This window comes from Phyllostomus hastatus, unplaced genomic scaffold (assembly GCF_019186645.2).
Source record: "Phyllostomus hastatus isolate PE091 unplaced genomic scaffold, TTU_PhHast_1.1 phas_contig_150, whole genome shotgun sequence".
Taxonomy (NCBI): domain Eukaryota; kingdom Metazoa; phylum Chordata; class Mammalia; order Chiroptera; family Phyllostomidae; genus Phyllostomus; species Phyllostomus hastatus.
Window position 1 is genome coordinate 36,311,735 of NW_025333611.1, and position 19,211 is coordinate 36,330,945.

Here is a 19,211-nt window from a genome sequence, read left to right on the forward strand (position 1 = left end):
GCACATGCCTGGGTTGCAGGCCAGGCCCCAGTTGGGGGCATGTGAGAGGCAACCAATCGATATATCTCTCGCACACGGATGTTTCTCTCCCTGTCTTTCTTCTCTCTCTAATAATAAATAAATTTTAAAAAATCAAATAAAAAAGTAAAAAGTAGAATAAAATAAGAAAAGAAAACCCAAAATAGAAAAACAAAACAAAATGAAAAAGTGAAAAAAAAATGAGAAAGGAAGAAAATTTGTCCAAATCCAATAGGTCACCACAATCAGCTTCCTGGGCTCTCACGAACAAAGACCTCCACCCAGCCAGGAGCTTGTATAGGAGCGGTTGGTGATCCATCACAGTGGCACCTTACAAGGTCAGAGCAGGAAGTGGATCAATCCCGGTGAGGGATGAATTACAGTGGTTTTCTCACATTTTGCTCTCATGACAGGTTTTTCTCTGGAAAACAAAAATAAGAAAGAGCCCCTGAAAAGCTTTTTTAAAAATGTAGGATATTAAAGATTAATATTTACTTTATTAGAAACAACAATCTGTAAGATGCAAAAAACAAAAAGAAAATTAAAATGAAATAGTGACTTATTCTCCAGTTCCAGGTCCCAGTTTAAATACCACCTGTTTGGAAAGGGCTTCCCTGACCCACCGCTCCTACTGCCTCCCCCAGCGCATCACGTTTGTCATCTTCTCAGCCCTGACCACAGGGCACCTCATTCCTGTCACTGTTCGTCCTTCCCATGAGGGGAGAGGCATGACTGCAGTGGTCCCTGTGTCCAGCACAGTGACTGGCAATGAAGTAAATGTTTAATAAACATTTGGTCACTGGATTAATGAGAGTTTGGGGGAACAAAAGAAAATATGGCCAACTCTTTATTTAATCAAAATGAGTCATAAAGTATCTTTAAAAATTCATGTCTGTCCTCACTCAGCTTCTGGGGCAGATAAGACAGGAAGGAGAAAGGCTGAAAGTGGGTTTCCAGGTGTGTGGGCATTTGGTGAGCCTGAGGAAAAGCCATCTGGTAGGGGCCTTGCTGTAGAGATTAAAGAAGCTGATTCATCCCTCCAGAGGTACTTGCCAAAGGAGGCAATGAGTTGGGATCCGCAGTGAGACTACAAGGTACTTTGACACTTGGAACATCCGTTTGCACATTCCACAAGGACCTCTCAGGGGACCCTGAGTAGCCATGTAGGTAAATGTCTGTGCTACAGAAAGGGACCATCTCTGGGGAGACAAGTGATGACGAGGCTGGTTAATTCACTCGTGTGACAACACTTGAAAACCTCTGGATGAAAGGACTTCCGCAGAGCTACAGAGTTGAGGTGACATGTTGGGTCCCATCCTGCCCTTTTATGGAGACTTGAAGACACTTGGACCCTTGAGCACATTTTATTTCTTTTTTTCCTCTTATTAAATGTATTGGGGTGACACTGGTGAACAAATTTATGCAGGTTTCAGGCGCACAATTTCACAACACATCATCCATACACTGCGCTGTGTGTTCAGCACTCCAAGTCAAATCTCAGCATCAGCATTTATCACCTATCCCCCCTCCTCCACCCCCCCAACAATCATCACTCTGTTGTCCTTCATGAGTTTTTCTCCTTTTTTTTCTTCTTTCCCCTCAGTACATCCACCTGACCCTAACAGCTGTCATCCTGCTCTCTGAGTCTGTTACTATTTTGATTGTTGGTTCACTTCATTCATTAGATTTCACATGTGAGTGAAATCATACAGTACTTGTCTTTCTCTGACTGTCTTATTTCACTTAGCATAATGCTCTCCAGGTCCATCCATGCTGATGGAAAATGTAAGCAAACTAATGTAAGAAACTCCCTACTTTTAGTAGATCAAATGTTTTGATCACATGTGCAAGTTATTATTCTAGTAATTATCTTCCTTTAACATTTCTCTCGTAAAGTCTTAGCTTTGTGTAAAGGAATCTTTGGAGGGATCAGCCTGTGAAGTGTTCCCTCTACAACACTTCAGTTTGTTAATATTTACCTTACACCTGTGATACTCAGTCCCTAAGGATGACAGTCTCTGTTGATGAGCTGACTGGGACCAAATGGGGCCATTTCATCAATTCTAGACAATCATTTATAAGTTACAGTTGGAGATTACAATAAGCTCAGGAAGGAGAAGAGGGAAAAAATTTCAACAAAAGCTGCCAGTTTATGAGATAATTATGTCCACTTACAAAAATGGCATTAACACTAATTTCAAAAATAATGCCAATAAAATGAAACATTTTCTTAGCATAAAGATCTCTTTCAACAAGGTAAATACAGACTCAAAGGTAAGTCATTTAATATAAACTGTCAAAGCAAAAGCCAACCTTAAATAGAAAGAAAAAGCCAACCATCTTTTTATATACTTTTATTTTTTAAAATATATTTTATTGATTATGCTACTACAGTTGTCACATTACCCCCCTTCTTTTACTCCACCCTGCACACCCCCTCCCACCCACATTTCCCCCTTTAGTTCATGTCCATGTGTCATAAGTTCTTTAGCTTCTACATTTCCCATACTATTCTTACCCTCCCCCTGTCTATTTTCTACCTACCATCTATGCTACTTATTCTCCGTACCTTTTCCCCCTCTCTCCTCCTCCCACTCCCCTGTTGATAACCCTCCATGTAATCCCCATTTCTGTGGTTCTGTTCCTGTTCTAGTTGTTTGCTTAGTTTCTTTTTTTTTATGTGTGGTTGTCAATAATTATGAGTTTGCTCTCATTTTACTATACATGTTTTTTATCTTCTTTTTCTTAGATAAGTCCCTTTAACGTTTCATATAATAAGGGCTTAGTGATTATGAACTCCTTTAACTTGACCTTATCTGGGAAGCACTTTATCTGTCCTTCCATTCTAAATGAAGCTTTGCTGGATAGAGCAATCTGGGATATAGGTCCTTGCCTTTCATGACTTGGAATACTTCTTTCCAGCCCCTTCTGGCCTGTAAGGTTTCTTTTGAGAAATCAGCTGACAGTCTGATGGGAACTCCTTTGTAGGTGACTGTCCCCTTATCTCTTGGTGCTTCTAGGATTCTCTCCTTCATTTTTACCTTGGCTAATGTAATTATGATGTGCCTTGATGTGTTCCTCCTTGGATCCAACTTCTTTGGGACTCTCTGAGCTTCCTGGACTTCCTGGAAGTCTATTTCCTTTGCCAGAATGGGGAAGTTCTCCTTTATTATTTGTTCAAATAAGTTTTCCACTTGTTGTTCTTCCTCTTCTCCTTCTGGTACCCCTATAATTTGGATGTTGGAATGTTTAAAGATGTTCTGGAGATTCCAAAGCCTTTCCTCATTTTTTTTTAATTCTTATTTCTTAATTCTTTTTTTATTGTATGTTTTTTTTCTTCCTTCTGGTGTACTCCATTGATGAGAGACCAAGCTTCCATTCCATCACTATTGGTTCCCTGTGCATGTTTCTTCATTTCACTTATTGTAGCCTTCATTTGTTCATCTAATTTGCAACCAAAATCAACCAATTCTGTGAGCGTCCTGATTACCAGTGCTTTGAACTGTGCATCTGATAGGTTGGCTATCTCTCGGCCACTTAAAAGTACTGGTTATGGGGCTTTCTTCTGAGCCATGTTTTTTTTTCCTTTGGTTTGGTTGCACCTATTATGTAGTGAGGGGTGGAGCCTTAGGTGTTCACCAGGGCAGGGTATCCCAGTTACTGGGTTGTGACGTTCTATGAGGGGGCGGGGTCCTAGAGGGAACAATGATGCTTGCTCTGCTCTCTGTCTGACCTCAGTCCCTTCTACCACTCTCCCTGAGCAAACTGGACCCCTTGTGCCAATTCCCATGTGGGTGGGCTTGTGCACCCCGTGGGACTTTCCATGGACCTCTCCTATGAGGCTGGGAATCTCTCCCTGTGCCTCAACCCCCACAGGTGTTTTCAATCAGTGCCCCGAGGCTCTATTTCCCAGCATTGTCATCCTGGTTTGCACACAGTGCCTTGCTTCACAATCGCTGCCTTGCTGGGTCTGCTGGTTGCCACCCCTTGGTCAGGGTCTGCCAGCTGCCACTTGTGCGCTCAGGGTCCACCCGCTGCAGTCTCGTATGCACCCAGGATGCCTTAAGCACCCAGTCCCAATGCTCTCTGCTCTCCACGCTGCAACCCATGCCCGGCTGTCCAACTCCGTCCCTCCTACTGGTCTGGATGAATGGGTCTATTTTAACTTCTTGGTTGTCTGATTTCCATACAGTTCAATTTTCTGTCAGTTCTGGTCATTATTCTGTTTCTAAATTGTTGTTGTCCCTATTTTGGTTGTGTGAGGAGGCACAGTGTGTCTACCTATGCCTCCATCTTGGCCGGAAGTCCTCATATCGCTAATCGTCTTTTCAATGTGCTACATCAATTACACATTTGTGATGGGGCCCCCATGAGCTCACAGCTTTTCTATGTTATTCTTGACCTTGTAATTTGCTTACTGGGGGAAGGAAGTGGGCAATAAATAAATTTATACTGTTTGGGGAAGGAAGAAGGGTTTGTTTGCTTTACTGTGCCTGGGTCTTCCTGAGAGAGGAGTGAGCTCCTGGACCTCTCAGTGGATCTGCCTGAGAGGCAAACTAAAAATGGAACTGCCTTTTGATCCAGGAATTCCACTGTTGGGATTATACCCTAAGAATCCTGAAACGTCATTCAAAATAACCTATGCACCCCAATGTTCATAGCAGCATTATTTACAATAGCCAAGTGCTAAAAAAAAAGCCTAAGTGCCCATCAGAAACAAGTGTTAATAAAAAAAAACTGTGGCACATTTACACAATGAAATACTATGCAGCAGAAAGAAAGAGGAAATACCTTTTATGACAGCATGGATGGAAGTGGAGAGTATTATGCTAAGTGAAATAAGCCAGACAGTGAAAGAAAAATAACATATAATCTCACCTATAAGAAGAACTGAATGAACAAAACAAACAAGTGAGCAAAATAGAGCCAGAGGTATGGAAACAAGGAACAGACTGACAGTGACCTGAGTGAAGCGGGGAGGGGGATAAGGGAGGAAAGAAGGGGAAGGATCTAGTCAAGAAACATGTATAAATAAACCATGGGCACGGACAGCAGGGCAGGGATTGACTGTGGGAGTGGGGGAGTGGGTGGGGCAGGGCAGATCAAGGGCAAAAAACTGGGAGAACTCTAATAGATCACTAAAAATTAAAACCAAAACAAAACCCTAAAGACTCCAACAAAGGCTACTAGAACTAATAAATGAAATTGGCAGTGTGGCAGGATACAAAATAGTATCCAGATATCAGTGGCATTTCTATATACCAACAATGAATTATTAGGAAGAAAAACCAAGAAAACAATTCCATTTACTATTGCAACAACAAAAAATATAAAGTACCTTGAAATAAATTTACCCAAGGAAGTAAAAGACCTGTATTCAGAAAACTATAGGACATTGAAGAAAGAAACAGGTAGAAACAAATAAGTGGAAGCATATACCATGTTTATGGATAGGAAAAATGAACATGGTTACACTGTCCCTACTACACGAAGCAATATATAGATACAACATCACAATGGCATATTTCACAGATCTAAAACAAAGATTCAAAAAGTTTACATGGAACCAAAGGCCCCAAATAGTCTCAGCAATCTTGTGAAAGAAGATCGACATTGGAGATACCACAGTCTGTGATAGCAAACCATACTACATGGCCATCATAATCAAAACAGCCTGGTACTGGCATAAGAGTGGACATATAGGTATTTGAAACAGAACAGAGAGCCCAGAAATAAACCCCTGCCTTTATGGTTAGGCCATAAGTGACAAAGCAGGCAGGAACATACAATAGAGTAAAGATGGTCTCTTCCATATATGGTGCTGGGAAAATTGGACAGGGACATGCAAAAAAATGGAACTAGGCCACTAATTTACCATACACAACAATAAATTCAAAATGGACAAGAGAATTAAATGTACATTGCAAAATCTTAAAATCCTAGAAGAAAACTTAAGTAGTAAAATCTTAGCCATTTCTTGGAACAATATTTTTGCTGGTGTGTTTCCTAGGGCAATGTAAATAAAGGAAAAATAAACAAATGGGACTCATCAAACTATAAAGTTTTTGCACAGTAAAATAAATAATTGAAAATTGAAAAGGGAACCCACTGTATGGGAGAACATATTTGACAATGATACATCTACCTGATAAGTGGTTAATTTCCAAAATATATAAAGAACTTATACAACTTAATGCTGGGGAGACAAACAATCCAATTTCAAAAATGGGCAAAGGACCCAAATAGACACTTCTCCAAAGAGAACATACAGATGGCTAAAACACACATGATACTCAACATCATTAATCATTAGAGAGATCCAAATTAAACTATAATGAGATATCACCTCACACCTGTCAGAATGGCTATCATCAATTAAATCAACAAACAACAAGTGCTGGTGAGGATGTGGGAAAAAGGGAACCTTAGTGCACTTTTGGTGGGAATGTGGAATGGTGCAGCCACTGTGGAAAACAGGATGGTATGTTCTCAAAAAATTAAAAACAACTGCCTTTTTACCCATGATCCCACTTCTAGATATATATCCTAAGAATCCTGATACACAAAACAGAAAGAGTGTATGCATTCCTGTGTTCATAGCAATACTGACAATAGTGAAGATTTGGAAACAGCCTGAGTGCCCATCCACAGATGAGTGGATAAAAACACTGAGGTACATTTGCACAATGAAATACTATGAGGCTCTGAAAAGAAGAAACTCTTACCTTTTGCAATAGCACAGATGTACCTGGAGATCATTATGCTAAGTAAAATAAGCCAGTAAGAGAAAGACAAATACCATATGATTTCACATATACATGGAATCTGGTGAACAAAATAAACTGACAATCAAAATAAAAGCATAGGCATAAATACATAAAACAGGCCAAAAACTTTCAGAGGGGAGCTGAGTGGAATGGATAAAAAGAAGGTGAAGAGTCTAGCCAAAGAACATACATGTGTGACCCACAGACACAGACAACAGTGTGGGGATGGCTAGAGGGAATGAAAAGCTGGGGCTGAGAGGAGGGGAAAATGTAGACATCTGCAATAGTATCAAAAAATAAAAATAAAAAGGTAAAAAATATCATTTTAAATGTAAATAGCCTAAATGCTCCAATCAAAAGACAGAGTTCTGAACCAAGAAGAAAACAAGACCCATATGTATGCTGTGTACAGGACACTCACCTCAGGATAAGCTACGTACAGACTAAAAGTAAACTGATGGAAAAAGATATTTCTTGCAAATGGAAAGGAAAAAGAGCTGCGGTACCAATATTTACATCTGACAAAATAGGCTTTAAAACATAGGCTCTAGTTAAGAGACAAAGAAGGACGCTATATAATGACAGTGAGCAATTCAACAAGAGGATATAACCCTTGGAAACACTTATGTACCTCAAATAGGACCACCTAAATATGAAGAGCAAATCTTGGCAGACGTAAAGGGAGAGACTGACAGTAATACAGTCATAGTCAGGGATTTTAAACCCTGTTGACATCAATGGATAGATCTTCCAGACAGAAAATCAACAAGGAGACAGTGGCCTTATATGACAGCTTAGATCAAATGTATTTAATTAGTATCTTCAGAGCATTTCACCCTAAAGCAGCCGAATATACATTCTTTTCAAATGCACATGGAACATTTTCTATAGTAGACCACATATTAGGACACAAAACAAGACTCAATAAATTTAAGAAGACTGAAACCACATCCTGCATCTTCTCTGACCATAATTGTTTGAAAATAGAAATCAATCACAAGAAAAGAACTGAAAAACACAGAGTCATAGAGGCTAAATAACACATTACCAAACAACGAATGGGTGAACAATGAGATCAAGGAAGAAATCAAAAGATACCTTGAAACAAATGAAAATGAGAACACAACCGCCCCCAATATATGGGATACTGGGAAACCAATCCTAAAAGGGGAATTAACAGTAGTACAGGCCTATGTCAAGGAACAAGAAAAATCTCAAATAAACAATTTAATTTCACACTTAAAGGAACTCGTGTAAAGGAGTTCCTTTACACAAGTAAAGGAACAACAAACAGAACCCAAAGTGAGTTTAAAAAAGGAAATAATAAAGATCACATCAGAAATAAATGAAATAGAGTCTAAAACAATGATACCAAACATCAGTGAAACCAAGAACTGGTTCTTTGAAATGGTAAGATTGACAAACCTTTGACCAGACTCATGGAGAGAGAGAGGGAGGGAAGAAGGAAGAGAGGGGGAGAGGGGGAGTGGGGGGGTGAGGGAGAGACAGAGAAATGGAGGACCCAAATAAATAAAGTAAAAATAAAAGAGAAGCAACAACTGACATCAAAGAAGAAACACAAAGGATTATAAGAAAATATTATGCCTGGCTGCTGTAGCTCAGTGGATTAAGCATGGGCTGCAAACCAAAGGATAGTTGGTTCGATTCCCAGTCAAGGCACATGCCTGGGTTGCAGGCCAGGTCCCCAGTGGGGGACCTGTGAGAGGCAAATTGATGTTTCTCTCCCTCTCTTTCTCCTTCCCTTCTCCTTTCTCTAAAAAAAATAAATAAAATCTTTTTAAAAAGAAAATATTACTAACAACTATATGCCAACAAACTAGAGAAACTGGGCAAAATGAATGAATTCCTAGAAACATACAATCTTCCAAAACTGAATCAGGCAACATAATAAAGGAAGTCCTAGTCACAACAGTCAGACAGGAAGAAGAAATAAAAGACATCCAAAGAGAAAGAAAGAAGTAAACTGTCATTACAGCTAGATGGCTCAGTTCATTGGAGCATCATCTCTTAACACCAAAAGGCTGCAGGTTTGACTCCTGGTCAGGATACATACATAAGCTGCAGGTTCAATCCCCAGTCAGGGCTCATAGGAGAGGCAAATGATCTGTCTCTCTCTCTCACGACCCTCTCCCTCTCTCTCTCAAATCAATAAACATAGCCTTGGATGAGGATTAAAAGATGTCATTACTTGCAGATGACATGATACTGTATATAAAGAACTCTAAAGATTCCACCAAAAAAAAACCTAATAGAAATCATAAATGAATTCAGTAAAATAGCAGGAAATCAAAATGAATATCCAGAAATCAGATGCATTTTTATACATCATTAATAAATGATCAGAAAGGGGAATTATGAAAACAATCCCATTCACAACTGTATCAAAAAATAAAATAACTAGGAATAAATTTAACCAAAGATGTAAGAGACCTGTATTTGGAAAATTATAAGACACTGAAGAAAGAAATTGAGGAAGATACAAATAAGTGGAAGCATATACTGTGTTCATGGTTAGGAAGAATTACTATCATTGAAATGTCTATATGACCCAAAGGGATCTGTAGATTCAATGCAATTCCTATCAAGATGCCAATGGTGTATTTCACCAAAATAGAACAAATATTCCCAAAATTTATATGAACCACAGAAGATGCTGAATAGCCACAGCAATCTTGAGAGAGCAGAACAAAGTTGAAGGAATCACACTACCTTATATCAGACTATACTACAAGGCCAGAGTAATCAAACAGTGTGGAAGAGGCATAAGAAAAGACATGTAGATCAATGGAACAGAATAGAGAGCCCCCAGATAAACCCATGCCTATATGGGCAATCAATCTACTGACCCAAAAGGCAAAAACATACAATGGAGTAAACATAATGGTGTTGGGAAAATTGTACTGATATGTGCAAAAAATGACACTAGACTACCTTCACACACCATACACAAGAATAAACTCAAACTGGATAAAAGACTTAAATGTTAGATTCAAAACCATAAAAATCCTAGAAGAAAACATAGGCAGTAAAATCTCAGACATTTCTTGTAGCAATATTTTTTCTGATATATCACCTCAGGCAAGGGAAACAAAAGAAAAAACAAACAAATAGAACTATTAATACATCAGACTAAAAAGCTTTTGCACAGCCAAGGAAACCGTCAACAAAATGAAAAGACAATCTACTGAATGGAAGAACATATTTGCCAATGATACATCTGATAAAGTGTTAATAGCTAAAATTTATAAAGAACATATAAAAGTCAACACCAAAAAAAATCCAACTAAAAAGTGGGCAAAGGACTTGCACAGACACTTCTCCAAAGAGGACATACAGATGGCCCACAGACAAAAGAAAAGATGCTAAACATCACTAATCATTAAAGAAATGCAAATTAAAACCACAATGAGATATCACCTCACACCCATGAGAATGGCTATCATCAAGAAATTAACAAACAGGCTGGTGTATCTCTCTGCACCATGCCCCTCTTCTTTCTTGGAGAATGAACAAAAACTTTATTCTCTACACCTTCTTCTCTGTGAATTCTTCCACAAACTGAGTCACTGGCTACCCTAACATTTTGGTGGCCCATAGGGGAGCATTCTCTATTTCTCCCTCTCCTCTGGCCTCCTGAGACACATCCTCTGGAGCAGTGGGCAGCGGATGCTCAGCCTGGGCTAACCCCCTAACCCTGACTCTGTGAAGTGCAGAGAGAGGATTCTAAGCCTTCTCCGTCTCTCTGGACGCTGTGGACAGCCTCCTCCGCACCCATCTTCCTGGCCAGCAATCAATATAAGGAAATTTCTGCCCCCCCCCCACCCGCCAGAACAATTTGTAAATTATGGCCTCATAAGCAATATTGAAACATTTATATTTCTCTCCCTACCTAATCCCTCCAGAATTTGACAACTCTTAATGAAGTAATGCCTGGACTCTGGATGTCACCAGGAAGCTTTAAGGAATTGAGATTGGCTTTCAAAGCCAATAAGACCCCTTAGAGGAATGACCTGATGCCTCGCTTGGTGACGTGGTTCACGGCAATCTTTGCAGGACTGGAAATGACTGGAAAACAAGAACAGCACTAACCGCTCCCTACAGCCACAGGCAGAAGATGACGCAGGAACAAACTGCAGCCTCTGTTACAACAGCCCCAGTTACAACAGCGCCAGTGCCCACACAACAGTAACCCTCCATCCTTTTTTAATACAACTGTAATTCAGTAAAAGCTCAACCCCTCCCCCTCCAAAAGAAATTAACAAACAAACAGTGCTGGCAAGGATTCAGAGAAAGGGGAACCCTCCTGCACTAGGGGTGGGAATGCAGATTGGTGCAGCCACTGGGGAAAGCAGTATGGAGATACCTCAAAAAAATTAAAAACGAACTGCCTTCTTACTCAGTGATTCCACTTTTGGGGATATATCTGAAGAAACACAAAACACTAATTTGAAAGACTGTGTGCACCCCTGTGTTTATTGCAGCGCAAGTGCCCATCAGATGAGTGGATAAAAAAGGTGTGGTACATTTACACAATGACATACTACTATTTTGTTAACAAACAAAATAGACTAATAATAGACATGGAAAACAGACTGACAGCTGTCAGAGGGGAGGGAGATGGAGGGCTGGGTGAAAAAGGTGAAGGGGTTCAGCAAGCAAACAGACCAACTCAGACACAGACAACGGTATGGAGATCACCAGAGGGAAAGGAGGGTGGGGAAAAGTATAAGAAGGTAAAGGGCGGATAAACGGTGATGAAGGGAAACTTGACCTGGGGTGGTGAGCACACAATACGATATACATATGACGTATTATAGAATTGTACACCTGAAATCTATATAACTGTATTAATCAATGTCATTCTAATATATTCAATAAAAAGAAAAGGAAAGAAAAGAAACAGGCATCCAGATTGGAAAGGGAGAAGTAAAACCATCTACTTATACATGATAGATAAACTTATATGTGGAAAATCATAGGGAATTCTAAAAGAAACAAAAATCTCAAACTACTGGAGCTAATAAATACATTCAAATCAATGACCCAATAAATTCAATAAAAGTAATAAAATAAAAAAGGTGAAATGCAAATCATTTTGGTATTTTATAATAAAAATAAGGTTTGCAATGTCTGACAAACAGAAATCAATTGTATTTCTATATATTAGCAATTAATAATTTGAAAATAAAATTAGGAAAACAATTCCATTTATAATAGCACCTAATAGAATAAAATATTTAGAAAAAATTAATGAAAGTACTGCAAGATCTGTTCACTGAACACTATAAAACATCATTGAACAGCACAGAATTAGACCTAAATAAACGAAAAGCCTATGTTTTTTCTTTATAATTTTCAAAGAAGGTTTTATTTATTTATTTATTTATGGGGGAAAGGGAGGGAGAAAGAGAGGGAGAGAAACATCAGTGTGTGGTTGCCTCTTGCAGGTGCTCTACTGGGGACCTGGCCCACAACCCAGGCATGTGCCCTGACTGGGAATTGAACCAGCAACCCTTTGGTTCTCAGGCCGGCACTCAATCCACTGAGCCTCACCAGCAAGGGTGAAAAACCCATGTTTATGGGTAGGAAGATTTAATATTGTTAAAGTGGCAGTACTTTCCCAATTATTCTCCCTTTTCAGAGGAATCCCCATCAAAATCCCAGCTGCTTACTATGCAGAAAGTAACACATGATCTTAAAATCCAATAAATCGGTGGTGTAAATCTTTTTGACCTTAGATCAGGCAACAGTTTCTTAGCTGTAACACCGAAGACAGAATCAACAAAGGGGAAAAAATAGATATATTGAACTTCATCAAAAGTTTTAAAAACAGTCTTCAAAGGACACCATAAATAAAGCAACCTACAGCACAGGAGAATAGGTTTGCAAAGCAGGTATGGGATAAGGTGAGAGTATCTCTTTTTGCGACCTCTTCCCCTAGGCTGAGCACAGGCGGAGACAGGATTAGGTCCCGCTCCCTCCCCCGAGCGCACGTCAGTTAGGACACCTGTCACTCTATGCCGTCCACAGTCATTGATGAGCTTACCTCTCTCGACCTCTAGATTAGCATCTTCCGAAGAGAGGGGGGACTGGCTGCAGCGCCCCCAGGGAGGCGGACGCGGGCTGGGAGAGGCGGCTCCGCACCCGGCGGGAAGGGAGAGCCCTGGGGACAGCCCTGCGGGACGGTGCTGCGGCGGCCAAGGAGACCCAGGCCAAGCCCCAGGGGCCTGAGGCGGACCACGAAGCCTCCTAGTCCGAGAGTCGAGGCTGCAGCGGCAGGGGAGGCGCCCGCCCACCCTGGGCCAAGGAGGACCCTGGGACCGGATGGGGGGCGGCCTGGGCGAGGGCGAAGGCCCCTTCTTGGCAACCGCTGGGCTTCCACTGAACCCCCAGTCTCGACTTCATCCTGACGGACCCCCGATCCTGGGCTTCCTGGACTTGAGGGAGCGACTGCGGGGGGGACCGACACCCCTGCTAAGACCCCAGGGGGTCCGGCTCTCCGCGGTGGGGGGCGCGGGACTGGCTGGCTGCGACCTTTCCCGGGGAGGCGGCAGCTTGCACGGGTTTGTTCGGGCTGGGGGAGAAGGGGGTGGCGTTGGTGGCCGAGGAGGGGGGCCCTGGGTCTGCTCTGCATTCGCGGACGTTGGGGCGCCACGCGGCGCTGGCCAAGCACCGGCGGTACCGCCAACGAGCGCCCCACGGACTGGAAGCCCTTGCGGGCAGGCGCGCGCACCTAACGGCTCAGGGGCGCGCACCACGCGGCGAAGACCCCGCGCGCCTGCACGTGCTCAGCCCGGGAAGACTCCGCGGCGCGCCCGCCGCCCATCCCGAGCGGGGGTCGCGGCAGCTCCCCGCTGCCTTTCGGGGAGGGGATGCGGAACAGCTTGAGCCCGAGCCCTGGGCGCCTCCTAGGAAAGCGGCCCGTGGGCGCGCGGGCCGCGGCGTGCGGGTCCCTGGCTCCCGTGGGCTCTTGGTGCGGGGCCTCCCTTCAGCCCCTGACCTTGGGCTTCGGCCCCGCGTGTGGCATCGCACGCGGAGGGGAGACCGCGCGGAGGAGGCGAGGGCCGCCCGGAGTGACTGCGACATCCCTGGGCGGCGCGGTGGGGTGGAGAGGTCGCAGTGGCGTGAGACCTCATTTTATTTTACCGCGGTTCTGACTTGGGTGGCCCGCGGGACAGGTGGCTAGTGCTTCTGTGACCGAGTTTTACAGCGAGGGAGGGGAAGCCCTGCCCTCAGGGGGAAGGTGGGGTGGTGGAGGGCCGAGCGAGGGCTGCCTGGTGGTTCTCTGCCGACTCCGCCATCCCTCAGTGGGACACAGGGATCCTCTGGTCGTTTGAGAACCTGCGGGGAGTTTGAAGGGCTGTGCACGAGCGGGAGTGGGGAAGCCCGTGGGTTTCAAAGGACAATATTCCTCCCTAACCCGGGGGCCGGAAATGCGGCTGGGAAAGCTTTGATTTGGACCGTGGACGTTCATTTCCTTCTCTAGAAGGAAAAAGCAGCTCGAGAAGACGGCCGGCTGCCATCACGGTGACCTTCTCACATCTCAGTGCAGGCAGGGCTTTTAGGATGGAGCAGGGGAAGGCAGGACAAAGAAACCCGGAGCGGGTGGTGGGCTCTCTGTTGAGGGCGCTACATGCGAGTCAGCACAGTGGGCTCCCAAAGCCATCTCGGAGCCTGGAGCCCGGAGCCAGGCAAGCGAGGGCCTGGTTTTTGTCACCCTGCTTTTACCTCACCCTGCTTTCACGGTGGAAATCTGGAGTTGGAATGCCTGAAGGTCGGAGTCTGCTTGTTTGGAAGTGAGTTCCTAGATTCTTACGCAAACAGGCTGTCTATCTGCAGTCACATATTCGTGAACAGGTCGTCATTCACGGAGATGGCGTTAGAAGAATGGTGGGTGGGTCACAGGATCGGTGCATTAGTCAGGGGACAGGGAGGTGCCCCAGCCCAGCGGCTCTCATTGGCCTGCCTGCATCTCCTGTCCAGTCTGGAGGCAGGAGAGCACGCGGTGGCTCACACCGTGGAGCAGGACGGACCCAGGAGAACTGCGGGGAAGGCTGAGGACACGACAGGACACTTGTCCAATTCGGAATCAGAAACAGAAGGTCCAGTGTTGGACACAGGAGTGTGTAAAGTACAAACACAGCCCTGGCTCCGTGCTCGGGGAGATGAGCTGTGCGTGAAAGGCAGGGTCCCTCCTAGAACTCTCTTTTTGTACCCCCACCCCCATAATGAGCGTCCCCCATCTGGGTGAGGAGCAAGGTGGGGGACATTCATGCTGAATGGAGGGGCTGGCCCCTGGAGTCCTGTGGAGGTGCAGATGGGGTGAGAAGGTCACGAAGCTGGCGGCTGGGTGAGATCAGGGCACATCCCCAAGGGGCATGCAGTCTCCCAGGAGGAAAGTACTAGTTCCTGGGGAAAACCCTCATTGAACAGAGTATTACTTTATCTTGGTGTCTTCACTTTCATTTCCTTTGCTATGAAGTCTTTTCAGTAGATTGAAACTTTCCCCCCTAGAGTCTTGGTGATGATTTGTACACACTCTAAGGTCCCCGCTGGTTCTCCCATTGCCTGCCCCTCCTCCTCCGAAGACTGCAACACAGAGTTAAAGAGGGTGTGTTTCTCCACCAAGGGTCTCCTCCTTCTGACTGCAGTCTGTTTCCGAATGTAAAGCAGGGATGGATGCTAAACACCTCCCTCCCTCCCTGAAAGGTGTGAGAAGACCACCCCTTTGCTAGCGATGATGGGATTCGGGAATGGAGTGGTTGCTGAGGAAAGGCGTAGGGCTCTGGCCAAGGGTCCAAGGCAGCATTGCCCTGGGATACCCCCCAGGATCTTAGGGGCAGAGTGGGGAAGCGGGGTCCCTCTGCATCACAGGCTGGATGTAGCTTAGGGAGGTTTTTCTGGTCTCCTGGATCTCACTTTCCTCTCCACTCAGCCTGTGGCTCCCTTCATCTCCTCCTTCATACAAGAGTTCAGAAGTGGGCGGAACAGGACAAAGCCTCCAATTTGATATTCTTTCTCTCTTTCTTCACTCTCTCTCAGACACCAAGTACTTCTGAAACTAAGAAAAGGTATTGTTAATTTGAAATAAACTGTTTTGCCTTTCCCACATGATGAAAATCAAGCAAACAGGAAATCAAGTAAACACCCAAACAGAACATTGGAGGGATACTTTGCTAAGAATTGATATCATAACCACAAACCACTCACCCCAAAATTTTCTTCAAAAGACTGGTTTGATGGGAGAAATCCCAGCCCTTCAGCTCCAACTGTGACAAATCTCTAAGGAGATGGATGCCTCGCAGACTAACAGTCTGAGAGACCTTAATGCCTGCTCCTCTCACTTCTCATCTTGTCCAGAGCCAGCATCAGGAGCAGCTGGGAGGATAAATGTGTCAAACCAGGTTCTCCGTCACCTTGTGGGCTGTGTTAGACAGGACAGCGTTGACCATTCAGTGTTCTTGCTGGAAAAGTTTGTCCTGAACTTAACCTTGAGGCAATTGTGTGACAACTGCAGAATTGAGGCCATTGAAAAGGATAACTGGTCTCTCCTTCTTCAAACATTCAATGTCACCACAAATAAGATGGCAAAAGGAGGAGAGTTTAGGTTCCAAAGGACTACGCAGATTGTGTCACCATATTTCTTTAGTCCTTTGGAAACAAAAACATCTCCTCACTGTTTTGTGGCTGTCTTTCTTGCTGGTGATGCTGACTCGCTGTAGAGGACAGGTCTGTGGTCGGGCTCACCGGTCTGCATTCTGAAGTTGCCTGATCATTTCCTCATGATGAAATTCAGGCCAGCCCTTTGGCCAGGAACACTGCCTAGTGCATGCTGTGTGCCCCCCTAGTGCAGCCCACATGGAGGCCAAGGGTGTCTGGCTTTCCCGGCACCACTGCTGTGAAGCTCAGGCCAGGCTCTGGGTTTGGCTCTCGGTGGATGTATATCCAATCCCTCAGTTGCCAGCCTACATCCTTGCTGTTTCTCTGGACCAGCAGAGAAGAAGATTGGACAGAACCTTCTAGGTTTCTTTTCCTCATTCGTATGGGCCAGCAAGAGATCCACCCCAGTTGACTCTGCTCCGGTGGCCCCAGGGCTGTGTCTTATCCCTGCGCTGGTTGCACCCAGCTCCTGGGGCTGCACCCTCACCCCCACAGGCTCCTCCCTGTCATTCCTGTGTTTTTCATCCCCTTTACTTCTGGCACCTAGGGAGTTCCCACCCTTTTTCTTTCAGCACATCTATGTTTCAATTATGTCATTTCAGCATTCTTGTAGTTTATTGCAAGAAAGGGAAGAGCTGTTTCTTCCCTGGAAAGGGAGCACTAAATTCCCTTCTCACCATTTCTTCACACCCCCAGTAATAGTGAATTCTATCACTTTTTAGCTGTCAGACATGCCCACTGCACAGAACCACTGACAAATAGATACACCCATCCCATAGAAACAATAACAGACAGATACACTCGTCCCATAGAACCAATGACAGACAGACAGATACACCCATGCCATAGAACCGATGATATACAAAACCACACAAAGAAGTACTGGGAGACAGATACACCTCTCCCAATACAACCAATGATACACACACACACACACACACACACACACACACACACACACTGAGAACCAGGTTAGCAAGCACTTTTCAATGACTAATGATGCTTAATGTCTCTGGAATGGATGCTGAAGGAAAGCCAGACACTACAAAACCATGTGAGTCCTTGTAGGGCTCCTGACTGTTTTCATCGTGGTCCCTTGTATAGAAGTTCTTAAGGCAGTTTGATTTTTTCTGGGTTTGCCCCTGTTTGGGGTGGCCTTCGTTTTCCTCTCTCCATCGCCTTGAGCCAGACCATATTGTTTAGAGAGACTTCTGCATTCTGAGTGATCACAATTCCTGAAATATGGTCCACGCCTTGGGTCTTGATGTTTAAATTTTGTCACATATCTTCCAACAGTTTCTCTAATTCTGTTTGAGTAATGCTTTGCCTTTACTACACTCCTAAGCTGTATGTGTAGCTTACAATGGAGTGTTCTTTGCTGACAGTGACAGAGCATAATCTTTCAGAGATTTTCAGCCAGAGCTCACGTTGTTGAGAACGAGAAGGAGATGCGGGCGCTAGAATGCCGGCCAGCAGCATGCCGGCCTTCTGTTCAGCTTCTCCTTCGGGGTGTATTTCCGTTGGGGTTGCTGGACCTGTCCTAGTGGGCCCTGTGGAGGGCTGGTGCATTAGGTTGCCTCTAGTTTTGATCAGTAAAACAACTTGACATTTTTGTTTCAGAAAAGCCTGTGTCTCCCAAATCTGGAACATTGAAGAGCCCTCCCAAAGGATTCGATATGCCCACCATTAACAAAAGTTATTATAATGTGGTGAGTGATTGCACACCTTGTTTTTTTGAATGTCTCTGAAACTCAGAAGTGTAGACTATAGGTAAACTGCTGAAATGATAAGGAAATAAAAATAAAAACCACACATGTAACCACCATTAATGGCTTGGTACATTTCCTTCCAATCTCTCTATATTTTATAATCTTATATTTTAAAAAATATTTGATATATGCAATTGTACCTTGTTCTTGTCACATAACTTGGTATTGTCAATTTATCCCCATACCAAGTCTTCAAAAATGAGATTTAAAAAGGTATATAATGGAAGGACGTTGGTGTTGAGGAGAATACAACGACCATGTCTTCCAGTGCTTTGACAAAACCTCAGATGCGCGGCCTCCTGGCCAAGCGTCTGCGATTTCATCTTGTGGGAGCCATCCTTGTATCCCTGGGGGTTGCAGCTTCCTACAAGTTTGGTGTGGCTGAAAGAAGAAAGAAGGCATATGCAGATTTCTACAGAAATTATGATTCCAAGAAAGATTTTGAGGAGATGAGGAAGGCCGGTATCTTTCAGAGTGCAAAGTGATCTTGGAATGTAAAGAATTTCTCTGGGGTGAATTCCATGGAAGGCTGTCACTGACCTGTGTTCCTCCTGAACTATGAAGCATGAATATTTGAGCTAAGAAAAAGTTTCTCTTGTTAAATAAACAATTAAGAATTACTGTGAAAAAAAGGTATATAATGTGTTTTAAAGATTTTATGTGTGTTTAATGATATGTTTATATTTGGAGTAGACTGTAAGTACCTTAGATCAATATAGTTTCTTTATATCTTAACATAGTCTTTCCTGGGATTGGTGTGTGTGTACATTTATATACATATATGTGTATATAAAAATATCAAATAGCATGAAATTAGAGGAGAGTGTGTAAGCGTTATACATAGTAAAGTCAAGTATTTCAGAATCCTGAAACTTAACTGCATTTGGAAATTTACCATGAGCAATTTGGGAGCTTAAAATATATCTGTGTTGTTAAATCTGATATCTAATCCAAATCTTCTTTGTCCCTACACAAT

General features: G+C 43.6%; 1 protein-coding gene across 1 annotated transcript; it reads left to right on the forward strand.

Annotated features, from left to right (window-relative positions):
* Positions 1-18,460: 18,460 nt before the first annotated feature.
* LOC123811244 (cytochrome c oxidase subunit 6C) lies at positions 18,461-18,855 on the forward strand. The gene has a single exon (XM_045827264.1). It carries the CDS (start codon positions 18,493-18,495, stop codon positions 18,718-18,720), a length of 228 nt encoding a protein of 75 aa, XP_045683220.1. The 5' UTR covers positions 18,461-18,492; the 3' UTR covers positions 18,721-18,855.
* Positions 18,856-19,211: the final 356 nt, after the last annotated feature.